The following is a 19,661-nucleotide window of genomic DNA, read 5'->3' on the forward strand; positions in this document are numbered from 1 at the left end:
TACAAGAGTCTCCCCCAGCCCCCCCCCCCGCCACCCCGTACATTAAAATTGCACCCCCTTGTGCTGCTGGTAGGAAGCTGTGGGTGGATCTGGGAAGCAGAAAGTGCAGGGGTCCTGGAGGAGGACCAGAGGAGGGTTGGAGTCATTTGCCGGAGTCTGCTGAATGCTGAGACCACGGGAGGCGGAGACCCAGGGGTGCTGTGGCTACACAGAGAGGTGCACAATCTGCAGGAGGAGTTCTGTCCTCCTCTCTGCTGCTGACTGCTGAGCTGTAGAGGGGGGGGGGGGGGTAGAGACCAGCCTCTCTGCAGCTGCAGGAGAGGTTCGAGGACCACATGAAATGGCCTAGCAGGACAAATTTGCACTGGCTGATCTAGCTGTATTCACCACAGTGCCGGAGCACATAAAAAGGGAGTTCATACAAAGGGCCTACAGCAGCCTTTCTCAACCTTATTACCCTAGATCAGGGGTGTCAAACTCCATTTCATCGTGGGCCACATCAGCATTATGGTTTCCCTCAAGGGGCCGGTTGTATCTGTAAGACTAAATGTCCAGAGCACCTCCACCCCTCTTACATCTGATGTAGAAGCTGAGAAACAGTGCAGGGTCTGGAGGAGGACCAGAGGAGGGTTGGAATCAGCTGCTGGAGTCTGCTGAATGCTAAGATCAGGGGAGGCATAGACCAGGGGATGCTGCGGCTGCACAGAGAGGCACAGGATCTGTAAAAGGAGTTCTGTCCTCCTCTCTGCTGTCGACTGCTGAGATATGGAAAGGGGCTGCAAGAGACAAGCTTCTCCACAGCTGCATGGAGAAGCGCAGGATCTGTCCTCCTTTCTAATGCCAACTACTGAGACAAGGTGGGGGCAGAAACAAGGGAGTTGCCTCAGCTGCAGGAGAGGTGTGAGGGCCACGTAAAATGGTCTGGTGGGATGGATTTGGCTTGCTGACCTTTTGGTTTGACTCATGTGCTGGGTGGTTCCACAGAACAAACTTTCAAAGGCTGATTATACTGCAAAGCCTGCACACAAAAAGGGGGGGGGAGTAGTAATGATGTAGGGTGTGCTGCAACATTTATTTCTTCCTAGGGTGGTCTAAAGGCGCTTTTCCACTGTATGGAACCGAACGGTTCGGCTCGCTTTTGTGCTTTTCCACTGCTGGTACCGCATGGTATGGTGTAGGAACGGTTCGGTACGGTACGGCGGCGCTTTTCCACTGCATGGAACCGAACGGTACGGCGCTCAAAAACAGTACCACCCCGATTGTTGTTCCAAGAGGTACCATACCCGGTACCATATCCCACAATCCTTTGCATGCAGTCACTACTAGCCACTGATTGGTCAGAGAATCCCACCCACCCCGTTGTTATCCCACCCACTTAACTTTAGTACTACTTTAGTGGAAAAGCAAACCATACCATACCGTACCGAACCGTTCCAACACCGTACCAAGCGGTACCAGCAGTGGAAAAGCAAACCGGGCCAAGCAGGGCCGAGTAGAGCCGAGCCGGTACTTGCAATGGAAAAGTGCCATAATAATCCCGTAACCTAGTCTTGATAGATCTGCATTGTGATGTTGAAAGTGTTTATGAAAATTAGAGAAAATATGACCTAGACTTGCCCGCTGTTGGCTGGATCACGACAATGGTGTCCCTTTTCACTGTTTTGTTGTGTTCCTCTTGGCTCTCTGGGTGTGTACAATAAACTATCCTATGACTCATCTGCCAAAACAGATTTTGTATTGTAAACTGAACCTTGCCTAATGCTTTATTTATTTCCTATTTTATGACTGGCGCTGTGTGATGTCCATTCTAGTGTCTTCCTCTGAACCTTCACAACCTTCAAGCTGCGCTCCACAGAGGGACCGGAGGCCGCCCGCAATTTTCCTGGAAGAAGGCTTCACTTTTCCGGAGGTTGTCAAAGTTTTACGGATTCCGAAACTATAAAAGGGTATCACAAGTGAGGAATGAATGAGCTTGCCTGTTCCAGGGATCCACCTTGCAGCTAGAACGTGACCAAGATGACGTTCCTCCAGCAGGTCTGAGGCCAGGGACTTTTTCGCTACGTCTATACCAGTTGCAGTCTCCTACTTTTTGGCAGTACTGAGAACCAGGCATGCTAGGAAACAGCCCACTCAATCCAGCACTTGTACCGTCTTCTTCTGCTTGTTCACTCCAGGAATCACAGTCCCACCAGAGCAGTGCTCCAGTCTTCTCCTGATGGGATCTGCTTCATGATCCTTTAAAGAGCCATTAGACATGGAATTTGTACAGCCCACCTTATTTTATTACCTTCTGCCTTGTTGAGACGGCCCGTAAGGAATTCTTCACATCTACTGGAACATATTTGCTTCTTCATGACGAATCTTTGGTGACCTCCTTGGATGTGTTGACTGCACACAAAGCCATGTCTTGGTTTGGAGACCCGCAGTGGCTCGGGCTGGTGACCCTGTTTGTCGCTGCTTTGGTCACACTTGCCATTTACCTCTTCCAGAACGTTTGGGGTGGATTGTGGAGCCGTAAATGGAAATCTGGGCATTCTAGTGAACAGAGTGAGGCAGATTCACTGCTTTCCTGGATTTTGTCTTTGAATAGTTGGAGAAGCCAGTGGCTGAAGGCCTGGATAACTGCACTGAACGAGGAAGCTGGGAAAAGAGGGGTAAGTGCCATTGTTTGTTATTGTATGGTGCCAGTTCACTTTGGTAGAAAAGTCTGTTCATTACCAGCATGCTTCAGAGTGGGGACCCTAGCCCTCTTTGTGGAAGTAGTGGCCTTTCTGCAGAGGTTCAACACCCCCCCAAGGTTGAGTCAGAGCTAGAGCTATCCAATCATTAGGGAGCTTGAGCTTTACTGACTGCAGGTCTATAAAACTCACTCGATGGGGATTGTGTTGGGTCAGGGGTGTCGGAACTCCCATTTCATCACTGGCCACATCAACATTATGGTTGCCCTCAAAGGGGCGATTGTATCTGTAAGACTTGATGTCCAGAGCTTCCCACTCTCCCTTACATCAGATGTTCAGAGCACCCCCACCATCAGAAGTCAAGAGTCCCCCACCCTCTCTTACCTTGGGCTTCTGCTGGGGGGGAGCTGGAAAGCCTAAATTGTAGGGTTCAACGGAGGACCAGAGGACTGGAGTCACCTGTTGGAGTCTGCTGGGTGCTGGGACCAGGGGAGGTGGAGACAGAGGTGCTGCGGCTACACACATAGGTGCAGGATCTGTAGGAGTTCTGTCCTCCTGTGTGCTGCCAACTGCTGAGACAGGGTGGGGGGTTAGTGACGAGCTTCTCTGTGGCTGCACAGGATTTGGTGGAGGAGTATTGTCCTACTCTCTGCTGCCTGCTGCTGAGATAGGGTGGGGGCGGAGACTAGGGGGGTTTCCGCAGCTTCAGGAGAGGTGCCAATAATAAAAATCGGACAAGCCCATAGTGTGATACCGCCAAAAAATCAAGTTTATTGCCAACACAAAGAATTGCACTCACCCATAGAATAGAAAAACAAGCATATAATGGCTATGTTGCAGCAGAGGCTTACGGCGTTCAGTCTTCCTGGATCCACCAAAAAGATGGCCGACCTCGGGCTTCCGGGTTTGACGAGGTGACGCTGGATTAGCTCCTCCCAAAAGGTTTCGTTGTTATGACGTTGTCAAGGGGGCATCATCTGCAGAGAGGCCGCTTCTTGTCTGCACTCCCACTCTGCAGCTGCTGGCTTTTCTACTCAGGCTGTGGTTGCCTTTAAAAGAAAATGAACTGTAAGATACTGGGGACTTTTTGTTTAATGCACTTAGAATGTACAGTATTTAAACTAAGCAATCAATTGGATGTTTACTTCAGGCATTCATGAAATTTATTTTTAAAATGAGGCTAATGTAAGTACCTGAATCTGTCTTGGTAAAAGCTTCTTGTGCTTCCTAGCACAAGATCATTTAAACTGGGAGGTGGAGGGGCAGCATAAAGAGCCATGTTGGATTGCACCCTTACATTTTCAGTCTGGAAAGAGCTGATTTATTTTGGCAATACGTCTTACTTCCTGATTGTACGATATGTGCTCAATCTTTTTTAAATTTCCCAAAAGCAAATGAGGGTCTGCCAAAACAATCCATTCAATCTGTATCCAGTCTTGGAAGCCCTTTCACAACAAAGCTGTTGGCAGATCTAAGCCCCCGTTCACATTAGGTCGCTCCGACTTAGGGGGCGACCTGTGAAGTCGCGTGCACCGCAACTTCGGCGCGACTTGCACAGACTTCATAGAATGAATGTCTATGCAAGTCGCCTCCAGGTCGCCCCGAAGTAGTAGACTTGTGTCGCTCCTGTTAGAACCGGCCCTGTACTACTCAATGGACCCGACGGTGCGCGACTTGCCAGGCTGACCAAGTCGCCTGGCAAGTCGTAATAGTATGAACTTGCTCTAATGGTGATTGTAAAATCAGATTGTTACATATGTGGTCAGTTTTACAATGCTCAGTCTCCTCAACATCAGTGAAGATATGGGAACAGCCAAAGGGCCACTAGGCCACTGCCTGTTGCCACTTTTTTTTTTTCTTCATGATTCAAGGGTAAAACTAGAGTGTCGTCTAAAGAGCAACCCAAAACTGATATGAGTGGGTGCCAGTGGTTGACTCTCCCTCCAATTCCTTATAATGTATTTTTATAGACCAACCCTTTTTAACCCAGAGGAACGTTGAAACAATTTTCGGGTCTCCTGGAACCCTTCCAAAAACCAATTACTTGGTGGTCCCTAGAATGAAATGCCCCTTACATGGGTGGCCAGAATTACAGACCGCTAAAAGATCAATAAGTTCATGCATCTGGCGGTGACCCCTAAACTATACAGGCATCATTAAATGGGAGGTCAATCACCCACAACTCAAGGAAGCCCTATCAACCTCTAGAGTAGGGATCCTCAAACTACGGCCCTCCAGCTGTTGCGGAACTACACGTCCCATGAGGCATTGTAAAACTCTGACATTCACAGACATGACTAGGCATGATGGGAATTGTAGTTCCTGAACAACTGGAGGGCCATAGTTTGAAGACCTCTGGAGGAACCCTAGGGATCCTCCGAACCCTGGTGAAGAATGGCTGCTCTATACTGCAACATTTTTTCTTCTGTATTGTATCTTCATCTCTCCCGCAAGACCATAAGAAAGATGTCCATTGTTTACAGCTGGACATCCTAATTTCTTATCCTATATCATGGGGGAACCTTGAGAGGAACATGATGCCTACATCTGGTTCAGTTGTGACAGTTGGGTGGAGCTGATGGCTTTATCTTGGAAACCTGATCAAATACCAACTACAGTATACTTAAACCTGCTCCCACACCCATTCTAAGCCCTATTCTAACTAATCCTGTAAAGGAAAGATGTCTATAGTTACCTATTCTGAGGGCGCTTCAGTTCAGTCACGTTATCTCCCCAGCTGCTGACTTTAATGAAGAGGAGGAGATATCACTGACAACGGCTGCAGAGCCTGGTTGGTAACGTCACCCATAGGTTCAAATGGGGGCATCTGTTAGCTGTTTTTCCTCTACACTGAAGCTTTCGCTGGGAGCCGATCATGTGACCAGACCGGCGTGCCCTCAGAATAGGTAAGTATAGACTTCTTTCCTCTACATCAGGGGTCCCCAACCCACGGGCTGCAGACTAATGCTGGTCCATGGCCTGTTGATTACCAGGCCGCACCGCAGGAGGTGAGCGGCGACAGTGGTCCACACAGGGCTATTACAGACCGCAGTCTCTGCTCGTCTCCTGCTGTGCAGCCATCCTCGTGTGCCCTCTCCCGACTCCCTGGCCTGCCCAGCTGACAATGTCATCCAATCAACAGGCGGGAGGAGCTGCAGATCGAAATTGAGAGCAGGAGTATTTTCATGATCACAACTAGGTAATCGCCTTGTTAACATGATAGGTTCGGCAGCTCCTGCCCTCCAGCCAGATCTGCAGTTCCTCCCACCCCCAGCCCTGCTGATAGGGTGACATTGAAGGCTGGGCAGGTGGGGGAGCTGGGAGAGGACACAGGGACTGTTAACAGCCTCTGCCCTGCCAAAGGTAACAGTCCTGTCCTGGGGAAGGGGGGGGGGCAGAGATTGGAATGGGGCAGTGATGTTAGAGAGGAAAGAGGGGGGAGGGTTGCAGGGGCACTGAGATGGAGGAGGCTGTGATTGCTAGGGGCACTGAGATGTATAGCGGCACTGTGATATAAAGGAGACGGTAGGCCTGCACGATATTGGAAAAAAAATATATTGCGATTTTTTTTTTTTCCAACGATATATATTGCGATATTGTGGGACCGGTCCTTTATATGGAGAAATATAAAGGAGGTTGGCTGCAGCCCACTTCAGAATATAACCCTGGAAGGGGTTATATAATAGATTATAAAAAGGAAGAGAAAGTGATTGGTGCTGCCAGTATATATGTGAAATACAATAAATAATCTATATTGACATGGTTCACCTCTGAATTATTAATAATTTATTTTCCTCTACATATACATACATACATACATACATACATACATACATACATACATACATCTACTTTTCCCTTTTTGTATACACACCATGCCAATATAGATTATTGTATTTCACATATATACTGCTCCTGGCAGTGGTGGTAGGAGGCTGGAGCGGTGGATTAGAAAGGAGCACAGCCGCATACAGTACATTACTCACTCGTGCAGGCTGCAGCCCGCCCCACACGTTCAGTGAGTCTCACTCTCCGCCCTAGTTTTCTCAATGGCACATTCAGGGAGCCAATCGCGCCGTGAGTAGCGGCACAGCGAACCAATCAGGTGTGCAGGCACGCGTGATTGGTTAGCTGTGCAGCTGCTCACGGCGTGATTGGTTGCCTGAATGTGCCATTGAAAAAACTAGGGCGGAGAGTGAGACTCCCTGAACGTGTGGGGCGGGCTGCAGCCTGCAGTGGATTGGATGTGTGAGTTCTCCTCCGAGTCCCTGCCTAACACGGAAGTCTGCGAGTCCTCCTGTCGTCCCCTGAGTCCCTCCCCCTGCCTATGCAAATATCGTGATCTCGGCGATATGAATATCGCCTACGGCCACAGAACGATAGTCGATATATCGACTATCGTTTAGCCCTAGGAGACGGTACTAAAAAAAGGGCACTATAATAAAGTGCCTCCTTTAAGGTGCAGTTCTCTCTATAGCACAGCCCTACTTTATATCACAGTGCCCCTTTACAGTGAAGTCCCCTTAATATCACAGTGCCCCCTTTACAGTGCACTCCCTTTAAATCATAGTGCCCCCTTTACATTAATGTAAATTGGACTGTACTGTAAAGGGGCACTATGTAAAGGAAGGGGGGATGTGAAATAGGAACTGAGTACACTGTGGGACTGCTTTAAAGGGGGAACTGTGGTTTTAAAGGGGGACTGTGGACACTCCTATAAAGGGGGACTGTGGACACTCCTATAAAGGGGGACTGCGGACACTCCTATAAAGGGGGACTGTGGACACTCCTATAAAGGGGGACTGTGGACACTCCTATAAAGGGGGACTGTGGACACTCCTATAAAGGGGGACTGTGGACACTCCTATAAAGGGGGACTGTGGACACACCTATAAATGTGGACTGTGGACACTCCTATAAATGTGGACTGTGGACACTCCTATAAATGTGGGACTGTGGACACTCCTATAAAGGGGGACTGTGGACACTCCTGTAAAGGGGGACTGTGGACACTCCTGTAAAGGGGGACTGTGGACACTCCTGTAAAGGGGGACTGTGGACACTCCTGTAAAGGGGGACTGTGGACACTCCTGTAAAGGGGGACTGTGGACACTCCTGTAAAGGGGGACTGTGGACACTCCTGTAAAGGGGGACTGTGGACACTGTAAAGGGGGACTGTGGACACTCCTGTAAAGGGGGACTGTGGACACTGGTATAAAGCAGGGGGTTGTGGTGTGAAGGGGGGCTAAAGACAGACATTGTGAATATCCCATCCCAGTCCAAAACTTCAGAACCCACCCACTGGCTCCCTGAGAAAATTGGCTACCGTGAAACTGGTGCCAAAAAGGTAGGGAACCGCTGCTCTACAGGATAGTTAGAATAGGGCTTAGAATGAGAGTGGGATTGGGTTTAGGTATAGTTAGTATTTGGCTGTACTTCCACTTTATTGCCCATCTCCAGCCCTTTACCGTTGGTCATTGATTTTACCCATCATATCTATGGACTAGTAATGAGGAATTACAGGCAAGAGGTGGTAGGCTGGAGCTCTTGACCCCTGCAGTTCCTGGAGACCTCCATAATAGATTTCTTGGCCTCTTATAGCTGCTGTGGCTACCTGACGGATACAGGACAGCCTTACTCCACCATGGCCTTGAAGAACCCTAGGGCTCTTGCTGAAGTTCCAAGTGGTTTCATTAAGAAGTGAGCGATGGTGAATCGGTGTCCTACCAACACTGACCACAGTGAATTGGTGTCCTACCAACACTGACCACAGTGAATTGGTGTCCTACCAACACTGACCACAGTGAATTGGTGTCCTACCAACACTGACCACAGTGAATTGGTGTCCTACCAACACTGACCACAGTGAATTGGTGTCCTACCAACACTGACCACAGTGAATTGGTGTCCTACCAACACTGACCACAGTGAATTGGTGTCCTACCAACACTGACCACAGTGAATTGGTGTCCTACCAACACTGACCACAGTGAATTGGTGTCCTACCAACACTGACCAAAGTGAATTGGTGTCCAACCAACACTGACCAAAGTGAATTTGGTTTTCCTACCAACATTGACCAACCATGCAAGGATGCACTTCTGGACAGCAACATTTTTACTGTCTGATTTTTTAATTTTTTCTATCATTATTCATTTAATTTCAAGATTATTATCAGAAATGTTGAGGCACGAAATGGGAAGATGTAAAAATAATCAACCCAGGGTCTCAAATCTGCTCGGTGTGACTTATTTATTCCTATATTTTAAAAACAATTATAGAATTTTTAGTGATCATGCTCATCTACTGGGACCTGCTTGTATCATTATTTTTATAGCAGGGGTTCCATGAAACCTGAAAAAAAGTCAGGGGTTCCTCCTGGATAAAAAGCTTGATCGGATCTTTCCTCCTGGTACCTCGGTGCTTTGGTTTCAACGTCTGACAACCGTTTACAAGATTTAATGTGAAGACAGGCTTAGAGAATTAAGGATGTGAGTCATTGGGTTTGCTGGCTGGCTTTTCATTCATCACAAAGACGTTCGTACAATGTTTGATTACTAAGAAGCCTTGGAGGAGGTTTTCCAAGTTGGGCCAAGAAAATGGAAGTGGGTCATTTATTTGTAGAGTTAGAATGTTGATGTGATTGTCCCACCAGACAAGGCCATTGTTGGGTCTTAGAGGATTATCTTGGTGCCATCGTTGTTGCAGTAAAACAAGAAAAAAAAAAAAAAAATCAGCCCTTTCAAACCTTGTATTGTATTTTCAGCAAATTAAAGGGGTATTAAATCCAACAATGTAATATATTGCAGCTTATCAATCTTTAGATGTGGTGGCTGCATTTGTTTTCTTTTTTTAAGGCTTTTTCCATCTGTTTTCCCCTGGTGATCTGACTAGTAACACACCTCCTCTATTAGAGTGTCTCCACTCTGGATGAATGAGAACAGGAGACACAGCAGACAGTGGCATTGTCAGTCTAGGGGAAGGGGAATGTTCGATGTATTGGCAGATTTAAATACAGTAACGAATTGAAGCCACGCTTCGTAATCCGTTACAGCAAGTATTTTTGTTTCCTTTTGGAATAAAGGTTTCACATGAATAAATCAAAGCTGATCATTTGATACACCCCCCCCCCCCCACCAGTGTTGATTGGTTTGTCTCATCCATGTAACCTGATGCACTCTGCTGGAGAGCTTGAGCTTTTGAAAAACAGACTTGCTGGCTGGATCTTCAGTTGGAAAGAAAGCCTAAAAAAGAAAACTAATGCAGCCCTCACATCTTAGAATTGGTAAGCTGCAATGTAATAAGTGTTTACTTTTGTGTATAAAGTGTTACTAAACCCAGGAGCCTGCAGTCACTATATCTGCTCTCCCACAGTACACAGAACATGGAAATTCAATTATTTTAGTAAATATAAACTGCTAAATACCGTTTCTCATCAGCAGTATTTAGCAGCCTTGTGACTTCTATCAGTGTCTGGTTAAAGCTTGAAGGAGATGTTTTTATTCTACTCTGACTGTCCTATGAGGCTTCATGACCCCTGACCTTCTGTCTGGACAGTACTGATTGGCCCTGTGCTGATCATATGCACTCTCTTAAATAGGAAGTAAACCCTCCTCTGTAACTTGTACCTATAGGTGATCCTATGATAAGGCTTACCTATAGGTAGTGTAAATATCTCCTAAACATGTACCGTTTAGGAGATATTTACCTTACATGCAGCCAGTGACGTCACTGGCGCATGCGCTCTGAAGGAACGGCCGCTGGTGCCGTTCCTTCAGAGTCCCATGCCATGACCGTCGGCTACCGCGCGCGTGCGCGGGAGTGACGTCACCGCGGCTCCAGCCAATCAGATGGCCGGATGCCGCGATCCCGGAAGACGGCGCCTGGACATGTCGCCCGTCATACAGGTAAGCGGACGGCACGGCGGGGGCTCGTTCTAAGGTAAGTATTTCATAATGAGCTAGTGTGCGGCATACTAGCTCCATTATGTGTTTCTCTTTCAGGTTACAAAAAAAATAAAAAATATATGGGTTTACAACCTCTTTAAAGAAAAAAAAACTTTCTTGCTATACACACCAAACCGAGCATGTGCAGAGTGGCCACAAGGCTGTGTTCTATCAGAAGATGGATTGAGGACTGTGGAAGAAGGGGAGGATCAGAGAAGACAGGATCAGACAGCCTTTTTAAACAATGTGAATGATTAACCCCCTCCGCCGTGAGTATAACAAGCATGCTTTACTGCATATACACACTGATTTTACTGTTGTGGGTTTAGTAACACTTTTTAACACTGCTTTAATATTGTGGTAATTAAATCCTGAAATCCTGCTTTATACAAAGTTTTGTATAGTAGGAAGTAGAGGGCGCTCTCAGTAACTCTCTTGCTTAAAGTAGAACTATAGGCAAAACTTTTTTTTTCCTATATTGGACAGAGCAAGGGAGGGTTACAACCCCTGTCAGATTTTTTTATTTTGCCATCTGTGTCTCATTGGGGAGATTTACTTTCACTTCCTGTCCCATAGCCAAACAGGAAGTGAAAGAAAAAATCCCTACAAAAAGGAATTCCTTGGGGACCCCCAGATCACCAGAACTAGTGTCCCCATTGAAATATTTCCCCTCTTTTTTACTTTTCTGGGCAAAACCCAAAATTTGGGATTAACTTTTTAACTTTCAATGATAATGGTAAACATGAAAAATAGAGAGGGTGAATCTCCCTAACTGGGGGCACAGACGGCAATAAAATCTGACAGGGGATCTAATCTCTCTTCCTTCTCTCTCTTCCAAAACTAAAAAGAAAAGGTTTTGCCTTTAGTTATACTTAAACTTTTACTGACTGCCCCATAGCAGATTTACTGCTACTGGGTGACTCTCCTGTACAGAATCGTGTGTGTGTGTGTGTGTGTATATATGTATATGTATATAAATACGCATGCATGCATACATGCACACATGATTCTGAACTTCTGCCTGTAGGGGGCGTGCGCTGTGATTATTCACAGCAGAAGCTGATCTGCGGGTGCCGGGCACTGGATGTCCACCGGCACCCGCCAATCGTCAGACAGAGACTCAGAACGGAGCTCCGTTTGTAAACAAGGCAGGTCTCCATTCTGACAGAGGGGAAGAGATGGATTTTGTGTCTCTGGAATAAATGCCATCTCTTCCCCTAGTAAAAGCACCTTCCAGAGCACACACAAACACTGGTTAGGCACACAGTTAACCCTTTGATCACCCCTGATGTTTAGCCGCTTCCTAGCCAGTGTTATTCGTACAGTGACAGTGCATATTTTTAGCACTGATTACTGTATTAGTGTCACTGGTTCCTACAAAGTGTCAGTGTCTGATTGTCAGCCGCAATATTGCAGTCCCGCTATAAGTTGCTGATCGCCATCGTTGCTAGTATAAAAATAAATAAATAAAAATTCCAGTATATATCCCATAGTTTGTAGACGCTATAATTTTTGCGCAAACCAACCAATATACGCTTTTTGGAATTTTTTTTTTTTTTTTTACTAAAAACGTAGCAAAATACATATTGGCCTAAAGTTAAAAGGAATTAGATTTTTTTTTTTTTTTAAATGTATTGGATGTTTTATAGCAGAAAGTAAAAAATATATATATTTTTATTTTTTTCAAAATTGTTGGTATTTTTTTGTTTTATAGTGCAAAAAATAAAAACCACAGAGTTAATCAACTTAGACCCCGTTCAGACAGGGGCGACACAACTTGGTGGGGCGACCTGTGAGCGTGCACCGCGACCTCGGTGCGACTTGCACGGACTTCATATCATTGAAGTCAATACAAGTCGCCTCCAGGTCGCCCCGAAGTAGTACAGGTCCCTTTGTCTAAGTTGGAGCGACTTTTTTTCGCTCCTATTAGAACGGGTCCTGTGCTAATCTATGGCGAGCGACCGACCGCGACTTGTCAGGCGACCAAGTTGCCTGACAAGTCGCGCTAGTGTTAATGGGGGCTAACACCAAAAGAAAACTCTATTTGTGGGGAAAAATGACATCCATTTTTATTTGGGTACAGCGTTGCACAACCACGCAATTGTCAGTTAAAATAATGCAGTGCCGTATCGCAAAAAAATGGCCTGGTCCTGAAGGGTGGTAAATCTACCGGAGGTTAAGAGCGCTATTGAGATATTCGCCACCTAGGGAGTGGATGGATTTACCCCCCCCCCCCCCCAACATGTTGCATACATTGCATGTGTACAAGCTGATCTCTTCCACATGTTTATGGGCACGGGCGTTGTCATCATGTGTCTTGACTTGCATTTAGAACGGACATTAGATTGTAAGCTCTTCTGAGCAGGGCCCTCTTAATCCTCTTGTAATTTATTGTATTGTATATGTACTGTCTCCCTCTAATATTGTAAAGCGCTGCGTAAACTGCTGGCGCTATAGAAATCCTTATTATTAATAATAATAATATCATGCGCAGGTCAGCACATTCCCATTGACTTCAATGGTGTTGTTTGGATGATCATTCTGAGCCTGTGACTGACCTCATTTGCTGTGCGTTGTGTTTCTGGATGCAGCGTGTCATATTGGATATGCATTGGCATTGCAGGAAAAGCAGGTCACACGGTCGCAGTGTTTTGAGCATTTCTATGATCGGACACAAAAGAATGAATTTTGACAGCAACGGCAGTCTACATGAGCTCCTATCGTGAGAACTCCATAAAATAGAAGGCAGCTATCATGGTTGGCCCCTTATTGGTTGTGACTAAATAGATGAGATTAAAGGGCAAATTTAGCTTTAGTGAAGTTGTCCACTTCCCCTAGTGCAGCCCACCTAGGTTAATACCTTTTACCCCTGATCCAGCGGCCTTTCTTCCACCATGGTGTTGGCCGGCTGCTTTACCTATGGCATGTGTGCATGGTGGCCTCATGCTTTCTTATTGGTAAGCCTTATTTGAACCCGGAGCTTGATCGGGAATATAATGCTGTATGGAACACCTTTGGCCCAAAGCCCTGGCCTTCACCCAAGTGAACAATTTCTAGAGGCACTGTGTCTCCACCAAGAAGTCTGCAAAGATGAAAAGCTTTGTGTTCTCAAAGCAGAGTTCACCTTGCAGCCTTGTTTCCCTGAGAATCAGATCCCGGTAGGTAAGCCTTACTTAACCACTTGCCGACCAGTCACGTTGACTGTACTGCGGCAAAGTGGCTCGTTATCGTCTGGCGACATAGACCTACGTCACCAGACACTCCCCTCTCTCGACGGCGCGCGCGCGCCGCCGGAGGCTCGCTCCCGCTGTATTCAGTCACAGCGGGAGTCAGTCCGGGGGAGGAGTGGCGGTGATTACCGCTGCTCTTCCCCGATCGTCGGGGATCGAGTGTGGAGAGTGTGTAAACAAAGCGGGCGGATCTCCTAAGTGACAGGCAGGGTCAGATTACAGGATTCAGCATAGCTGAACCTGCGATCTGTCCCTGTGTCTTACAGTCCCCTCCCCCCACACATGTTGGTAAGCACCAGGCATACATTAACCCCTTGATCACCAATAAAAGTTAACCCCTTCCCTGCCAGTGTCATTTTTACAGTAACAGTGCATATTTATAGCACTGATTACTGTAGTAATGTCACTGGTACCCCCAAAAGTGTCAAAAATGTCAGTCAAGGGTCCGATCTGTCCGCCGCAATGTCGCAGTCCTGCAAAAAAAATCGCAGATCGCCGCCATTACTAGTTAAAAAAAAAAACAATAAAAATGACATAAATTTCCCGTAGTTAGTAGCTGCGATAACTTTTGCGCAAACCAATCAAAATACGCTTATTTTTTTTTTTTACCAAACATAGGTAGCAGAAAACAAATTGGCCTAAAATGATAAAAAATTTTGATTTTTCCATTTTTTTGGGGGTGAATTTCATATTAAAAAATTTGTTATTTTTGAAAAATTGACGCTCTTTTTTTGTTTATAGCGCAAATAGTAAAAATTGCACAGGTGATCAAATACCACCAAAAGAAAGCTCTGTTTGTGGGGAAAAAAGGACATCAAATTCGTTTGGGTACAGCGTCGCACGACCGCGCAATTGTCCGTTAAAGTCACGCAGTGCCGAATCGCAAAATAGGCCCTGGTCAGGAATGGGGTAAAACCTTCCGGTCATAAAGCAGTTAAAAATACATTCATTGAGAATTTTTTTGTCAAAGACATGTAGCTAAATACATTTTGGCCTAAATATATGACAACAATGTAATATATTGGATATTTTTTAACTGTCAAAGTAGAAAAATATAATTTTTTCAAAATTGTCGCTTTTTTAAATTAATATCGCAAAAAATGAAAATTCGCAGAGGTGATCAAATACCACCAAAAGAAAGCTCTGTTTGTGGGAAAAAAAGGACGTAAATTTAGTTTGGGTACGGCGTTGCATAACCGCGCAATTGTCAGTTAGTCGCACAGTGCCGAATCGCAAAAAGTGGCCTGGACATAAGACAGCAAAATCCTCCGGTGGTAAAGGGGTTAATGTGGGCCTCCATTGGTCCTCCAAAGTATGGCTTTATACTTGGGAATGAATGGAGCCACGGTGCGCACACACCATGATAAGAAGCATCAGCCAGGTCCTTGTTGGAGGAAAGATTGCTGGTTTGGGTAGAAAGGTAAATGTCATTCCAGGTGGACTGCACTCAGGGGATGGGGGGATTTACGAAAGGTAAAGTTGTCCTTTTTAAACGCATAAACCACCTTTTAGACCATGTTCTTTGTTACACCCATGTTTAGGGTGGTCCCATCCAGCATCCCACTTACCCCATGCACCACCTCATTACCTAAATCACAGGGTACATCTTCTCACAGCATTCTGTTTGGATTTAGCGTAGCTCCGCCCCCACAGCTGCGTTATTAAGGTTTGAGAACAGTCAATGGAAGACACCACAAGTCTCATGTGCCATCACATCAGATCGCAATGGTTGTAGAGTTGTGAAATCATCCCAGTTGTAGACCTATTGGACTTCCTTCAGCCTTATATTAGTAGGGCTGCTATACCGGCCCGGGGATGGGGGTAAACGCTGCACTGGCCTGTGTGTTGCACCAGCAACGCACTGAATGCCCCAAATGCTCACCCAATGCTCACCTAAATTTCTGGTCACATGACACACTGTGTCTTAAACCTTCTCTCGTCTAGACTGTAGAGTAGGAGGGTTCTTCTTTTTTTTAGGTTTCCATGTCACTTTGCAGTGGCAAGGACACTCTTTGCATCTGTCAGTGGGACCTCTCAAGGTCCTGAAGACTCCTTCAGGTGGAGGTGTATAAACGCAGCAGCAGGGCCTGGGACTCAATGATGGATCTCTGGTCTCTATTTTCTAAAGATGAACCATGGAGGGTCACATGATAGTTAAGTCAGGTACGTTTAAAAAGACCTTCGGTATGTTTTTTAGATTTGTGAATGGGTGGGCATGAAAGGAGGGTCATTTATTAGGTGCTCACATCACTTTTTGATGACAAGGATACTCCCTATTGCATCCATCGGTGGTATCTCCCAAAGTTCTGAAGACTCCAGCAGAGGTGTGGTGACACAGCAGAAGCGTCTTGGACACAAACGATGGATCTCTGGTCTTTACTCTCACAGAGGAACCATGGAGGGTCGTGTGATGGTGAATTAAGGCAAGTTAAAAAGATCTTAGGTGGGTTTTTTTTTTTTTTAATTGTGAATCAGTGGGAGTAAAAGGAGGGTCCTCCTTTAGGTCCCCTTCTTTAGGGGCCCGCATCACTTTGTGGTGATACAGATACTCCCTATTGCATTCATTGGTGGGACCTCTCAAGGTTCTGAAGACTCGTGAAGCTGCAACAAGGCCTTGGACTCCAGCGATGGATCTCTGGTTCTTACTGTCAATAGAGGAACCATGGAGGGTCATGTGATGGTAAGTTAAAAAGATCTTGTGTAATATTTTTAAATTGGGGAATGGGCGGGCTGCCAATTTTTTTTTGGGAGGATTGGCTTTAATAAAAGCCAGTGAGAATGGAAACATGAATGCAGCCATTGCTAACATGGTTTAGAATTTAACAGCCTAGTGCAAGGGTCTCCAGACGTTCTAAACCAGGGGTGGGGAACCTTTTTTCTGCCAAGGGCCATTTGGATATTTATAAAATCATTCCGGGCCGTACAAAATTATCAACTTAAAAATTAGCCTGTTATATTTGGTCAAACATTTAATTAACTCACCCCTAATGTTATGGTTGCAACTGCTTCTCTTTGGTGAGGTGTGTGATGTTAGCTGGTATTGATGATGTTGCTACTCGCAACTGGTTTTCAAGGTTTGCGTCGGTCAGTCTGGAGCGCAGTTGACTTTTTGTGGTGGTAAGTTTTGAAAAGAACTGCTGGCGGGTACAGCTGGCTGGTACTGCTGGTGGGTACAGCTGGCTGGTACTGCTGGTGGGTACAGCTGGCTGGTACTGCTGGTGGGTACAGCTGGCTGGTACTGCTGGTGGGTACTGCTGGCTCAGGCTGGTACTGCTGGCTTGTACTCTGCTGTGGGTACTGCTGGTTCTGGCTGCTACTGCTGTGTGTGCTGCTGGAGGGAAATGCTGGCTAGAAAACGTGTAGCAGCGCCATGCTGGAGGAAGAGGTGATGTTTCTTGTATTGGTCACAGGTGGAGTGCATTTGATATCACTCCGCCTGTGACTCACTCAGACTGTCAGAACAGAGCAGGAACTATACAGGAAGCATTGGCTCCGTTCTGACAGATCAGAGAGACACAGACTCCGCTGCACAGGGGGCCAGACCAAATGACTTTGCAGGCCGCATACGGCCCCCGAACCATAGGTTCCCCACCCCTGTTCTAAACAAAGGGCCAGTTTACTCTCCTTTAGGATTTATGGGGGGGGGGGGGGCGCTATTGCCAATGGGAGCAGATAATAACCCAGGCTTGGTGGTCGGTAGGGGTAAAAAAATTACACCGCACCCCTGTGGTTAGGAGGAATAGTACCCCATTGATGGTGTCATTGGAGGAATAGTGCCCCATCGTTGGTATTAGTGGGAGGAATAGTTCCACATCATTGGTGTCATTGATGAATTAGTTCCCCATCATTGGTATTCGTTGGAGGAATAGTGCCCCATCATTGTTGTCAGTGGAAGTAATAGTGACCCATCATTGGTGTCAGTGGGAGGAATAGTGCCCCATCATTAGTGTCAGTGGGAGGAATAGTGCCCCATCATTGGTGTCAGTGGGAGGAATAGTGCCCCATCATTGGTGTCATTGATGGATTTGTTCCCCATCATTGGTATTTGTCGGAGGAATAGTGCCCCATCATTGGTGTCAGTGGGAAGAATAGTGCCCCATCATTGGTATCAGTGGGAGGAATAGTGCCCCATCATTGGTGTCAGTGGGAAGAATAGTGCCCCATCATTGGTATCAGTGGGAGGAATAGTGCCCCATCATTGGTGTTAGTGGGAAGAATAGTGCCCCATCATTGGTGTCAGTGGGAGGAATAGTGCCCCATTATTGGTACTGGTGGAAAGAATAGTACCCCCATTGCTGGTGTCAGTGAGCAGATCTATGCCCCATCATTGGTGTCAGCGGGAGGAATAATACCCCATTGTTGGTGTCAGAGGAAGGAATAATGTCCCAAGGACATTAAAGGCGAGCAACTGGCCACATCCGGCCCATGTGCCGCAGTTTGGAGACCACTGGCCTAGTGAGTCACCCGCTGCAGAACAAGAGTCATACTTTTCAGGCTTCCCTGGCCACATGCTTGTTCCAAGTCTGTAACTTTCCAAGTAGTAGAGATGTGTAGGATGGCCCAGATTTTTTTTTTCTATTAATTTTGGCAGGTTTGCTTTAAGCCATATGCCGATGAGCCCTTCCTTTAACATTGCAGCTTTTCCCCTATTCCGGTTAATAGCCAACTAAACCCCAGCGATGTGTGATTGATGAAATCATTCATATAATGCGACAGTCTCTTTGCGTCTATGAGCATCCTTGCCCCGAGAAAGGTCAGCCTAGGATTCCCGTACCTAATACACATTCCCTGCATTGGGGAGGACCTGGCGTTCACAAGGGGGTCCAAAGGACAGCGGCGGCGGTGCGTCTTGTGCGGCGTCCACGTTTTTCAGATCTACCAGTGCGGCACTAAAGCTTCTAACGATGACAAATCACAGAGCGAATTGCCTCTGCTGCTTTTATGAGGCTTTTAAGGGCTTTTACTTAACAGCGAAGATCGTGTGTCAGATTCAATTTAGAGGATGCCTAGATCCATCCTGATTTATGTGGCGCGCGGCCCGGCCTGCCATTGTCGCAGCCTGATTATTTTTTTTTTTTCCTTGTGTGGCAATTCTACAAAAGCTTGCCCAGAGGAAGGAAGGGATTGATTTTTAGCTGCAGATTTAAAAAAGGAGAATGGCTGCATTATGAAGAGAGGGGAAAATCCATACATGCTTTTCCCCCCTTAGGGTAGACTTGGCCTGGTGTAGAGTGACTGATGTATTGTTGTGGATGGAGCGGGGGGGGGGGGGGGGCAGCGCTGTCACTGCAGCTGTTCAGCCAAGTGTTGGGGTGTGAGACAGCTGCGCCGCTCCGTACCATGCCTCTGTCTGCCTTCATACCACCCTTTGATGGAAGCACATTGTTTCCGAGCAGTATTGCCTTGCAGCGCTGGGGTCCTGGGCTCAGTTCCAGCCAGGGAGCTGTATAAAGGGTTGCGTGTGTTCTGCCTGCCTTCCACTATCTGAGAACAAAGCGCTGAATTGAAATGGCTAAATGCAGTAAATATGAAATTTTATTTATAACAGGTATTTATATAGTGAAGCTTTTTACACATAGGGCTTGTTCACACTTGCCTTGGTCTCTGAAGAGCGATCCGCATTTGGATCGCTTTTTAGAAAGCATTTGACGGGCGACGAGGAGGTGTTGTGTTGTCTGCTGTAACCCCTTGAACCCCGCACTAGAAGGTTGCAGCCGCATTCATTGTACACGGCTGTGGGGTGCTTGCAGAGCATTCACTTGAATTGGATAGTCTTGCTCTTACGATTTTTTTTTTTCTGATGAAAA

At 46.5% G+C, this 19,661-nt stretch overlaps 1 protein-coding gene across 1 annotated transcript in view; it reads left to right on the plus strand.

Annotated features, from left to right (window-relative positions):
• The first annotated feature begins 1,825 nt into the window (after nucleotides 1–1,825).
• C2CD2 (C2 calcium dependent domain containing 2) overlaps nucleotides 1,826–19,661 on the plus strand; it is a 184,781-nt gene continuing 166,945 nt past the window's right edge. The window contains exon 1 of the mRNA XM_082246288.1: nucleotides 1,826–2,654. Within this exon, the coding sequence (XP_082102414.1) occupies nucleotides 2,403–2,654 (252 nt within the window). The 5' untranslated portion in view covers nucleotides 1,826–2,402. The remainder of the gene's footprint in view (nucleotides 2,655–19,661) is intronic.

Source organism: Pelophylax lessonae (genome assembly GCF_965119305.1).
Source record: "Pelophylax lessonae genome assembly, chromosome: 2".
NCBI classification, from domain to species: domain Eukaryota; kingdom Metazoa; phylum Chordata; class Amphibia; order Anura; family Ranidae; genus Pelophylax; species Pelophylax lessonae.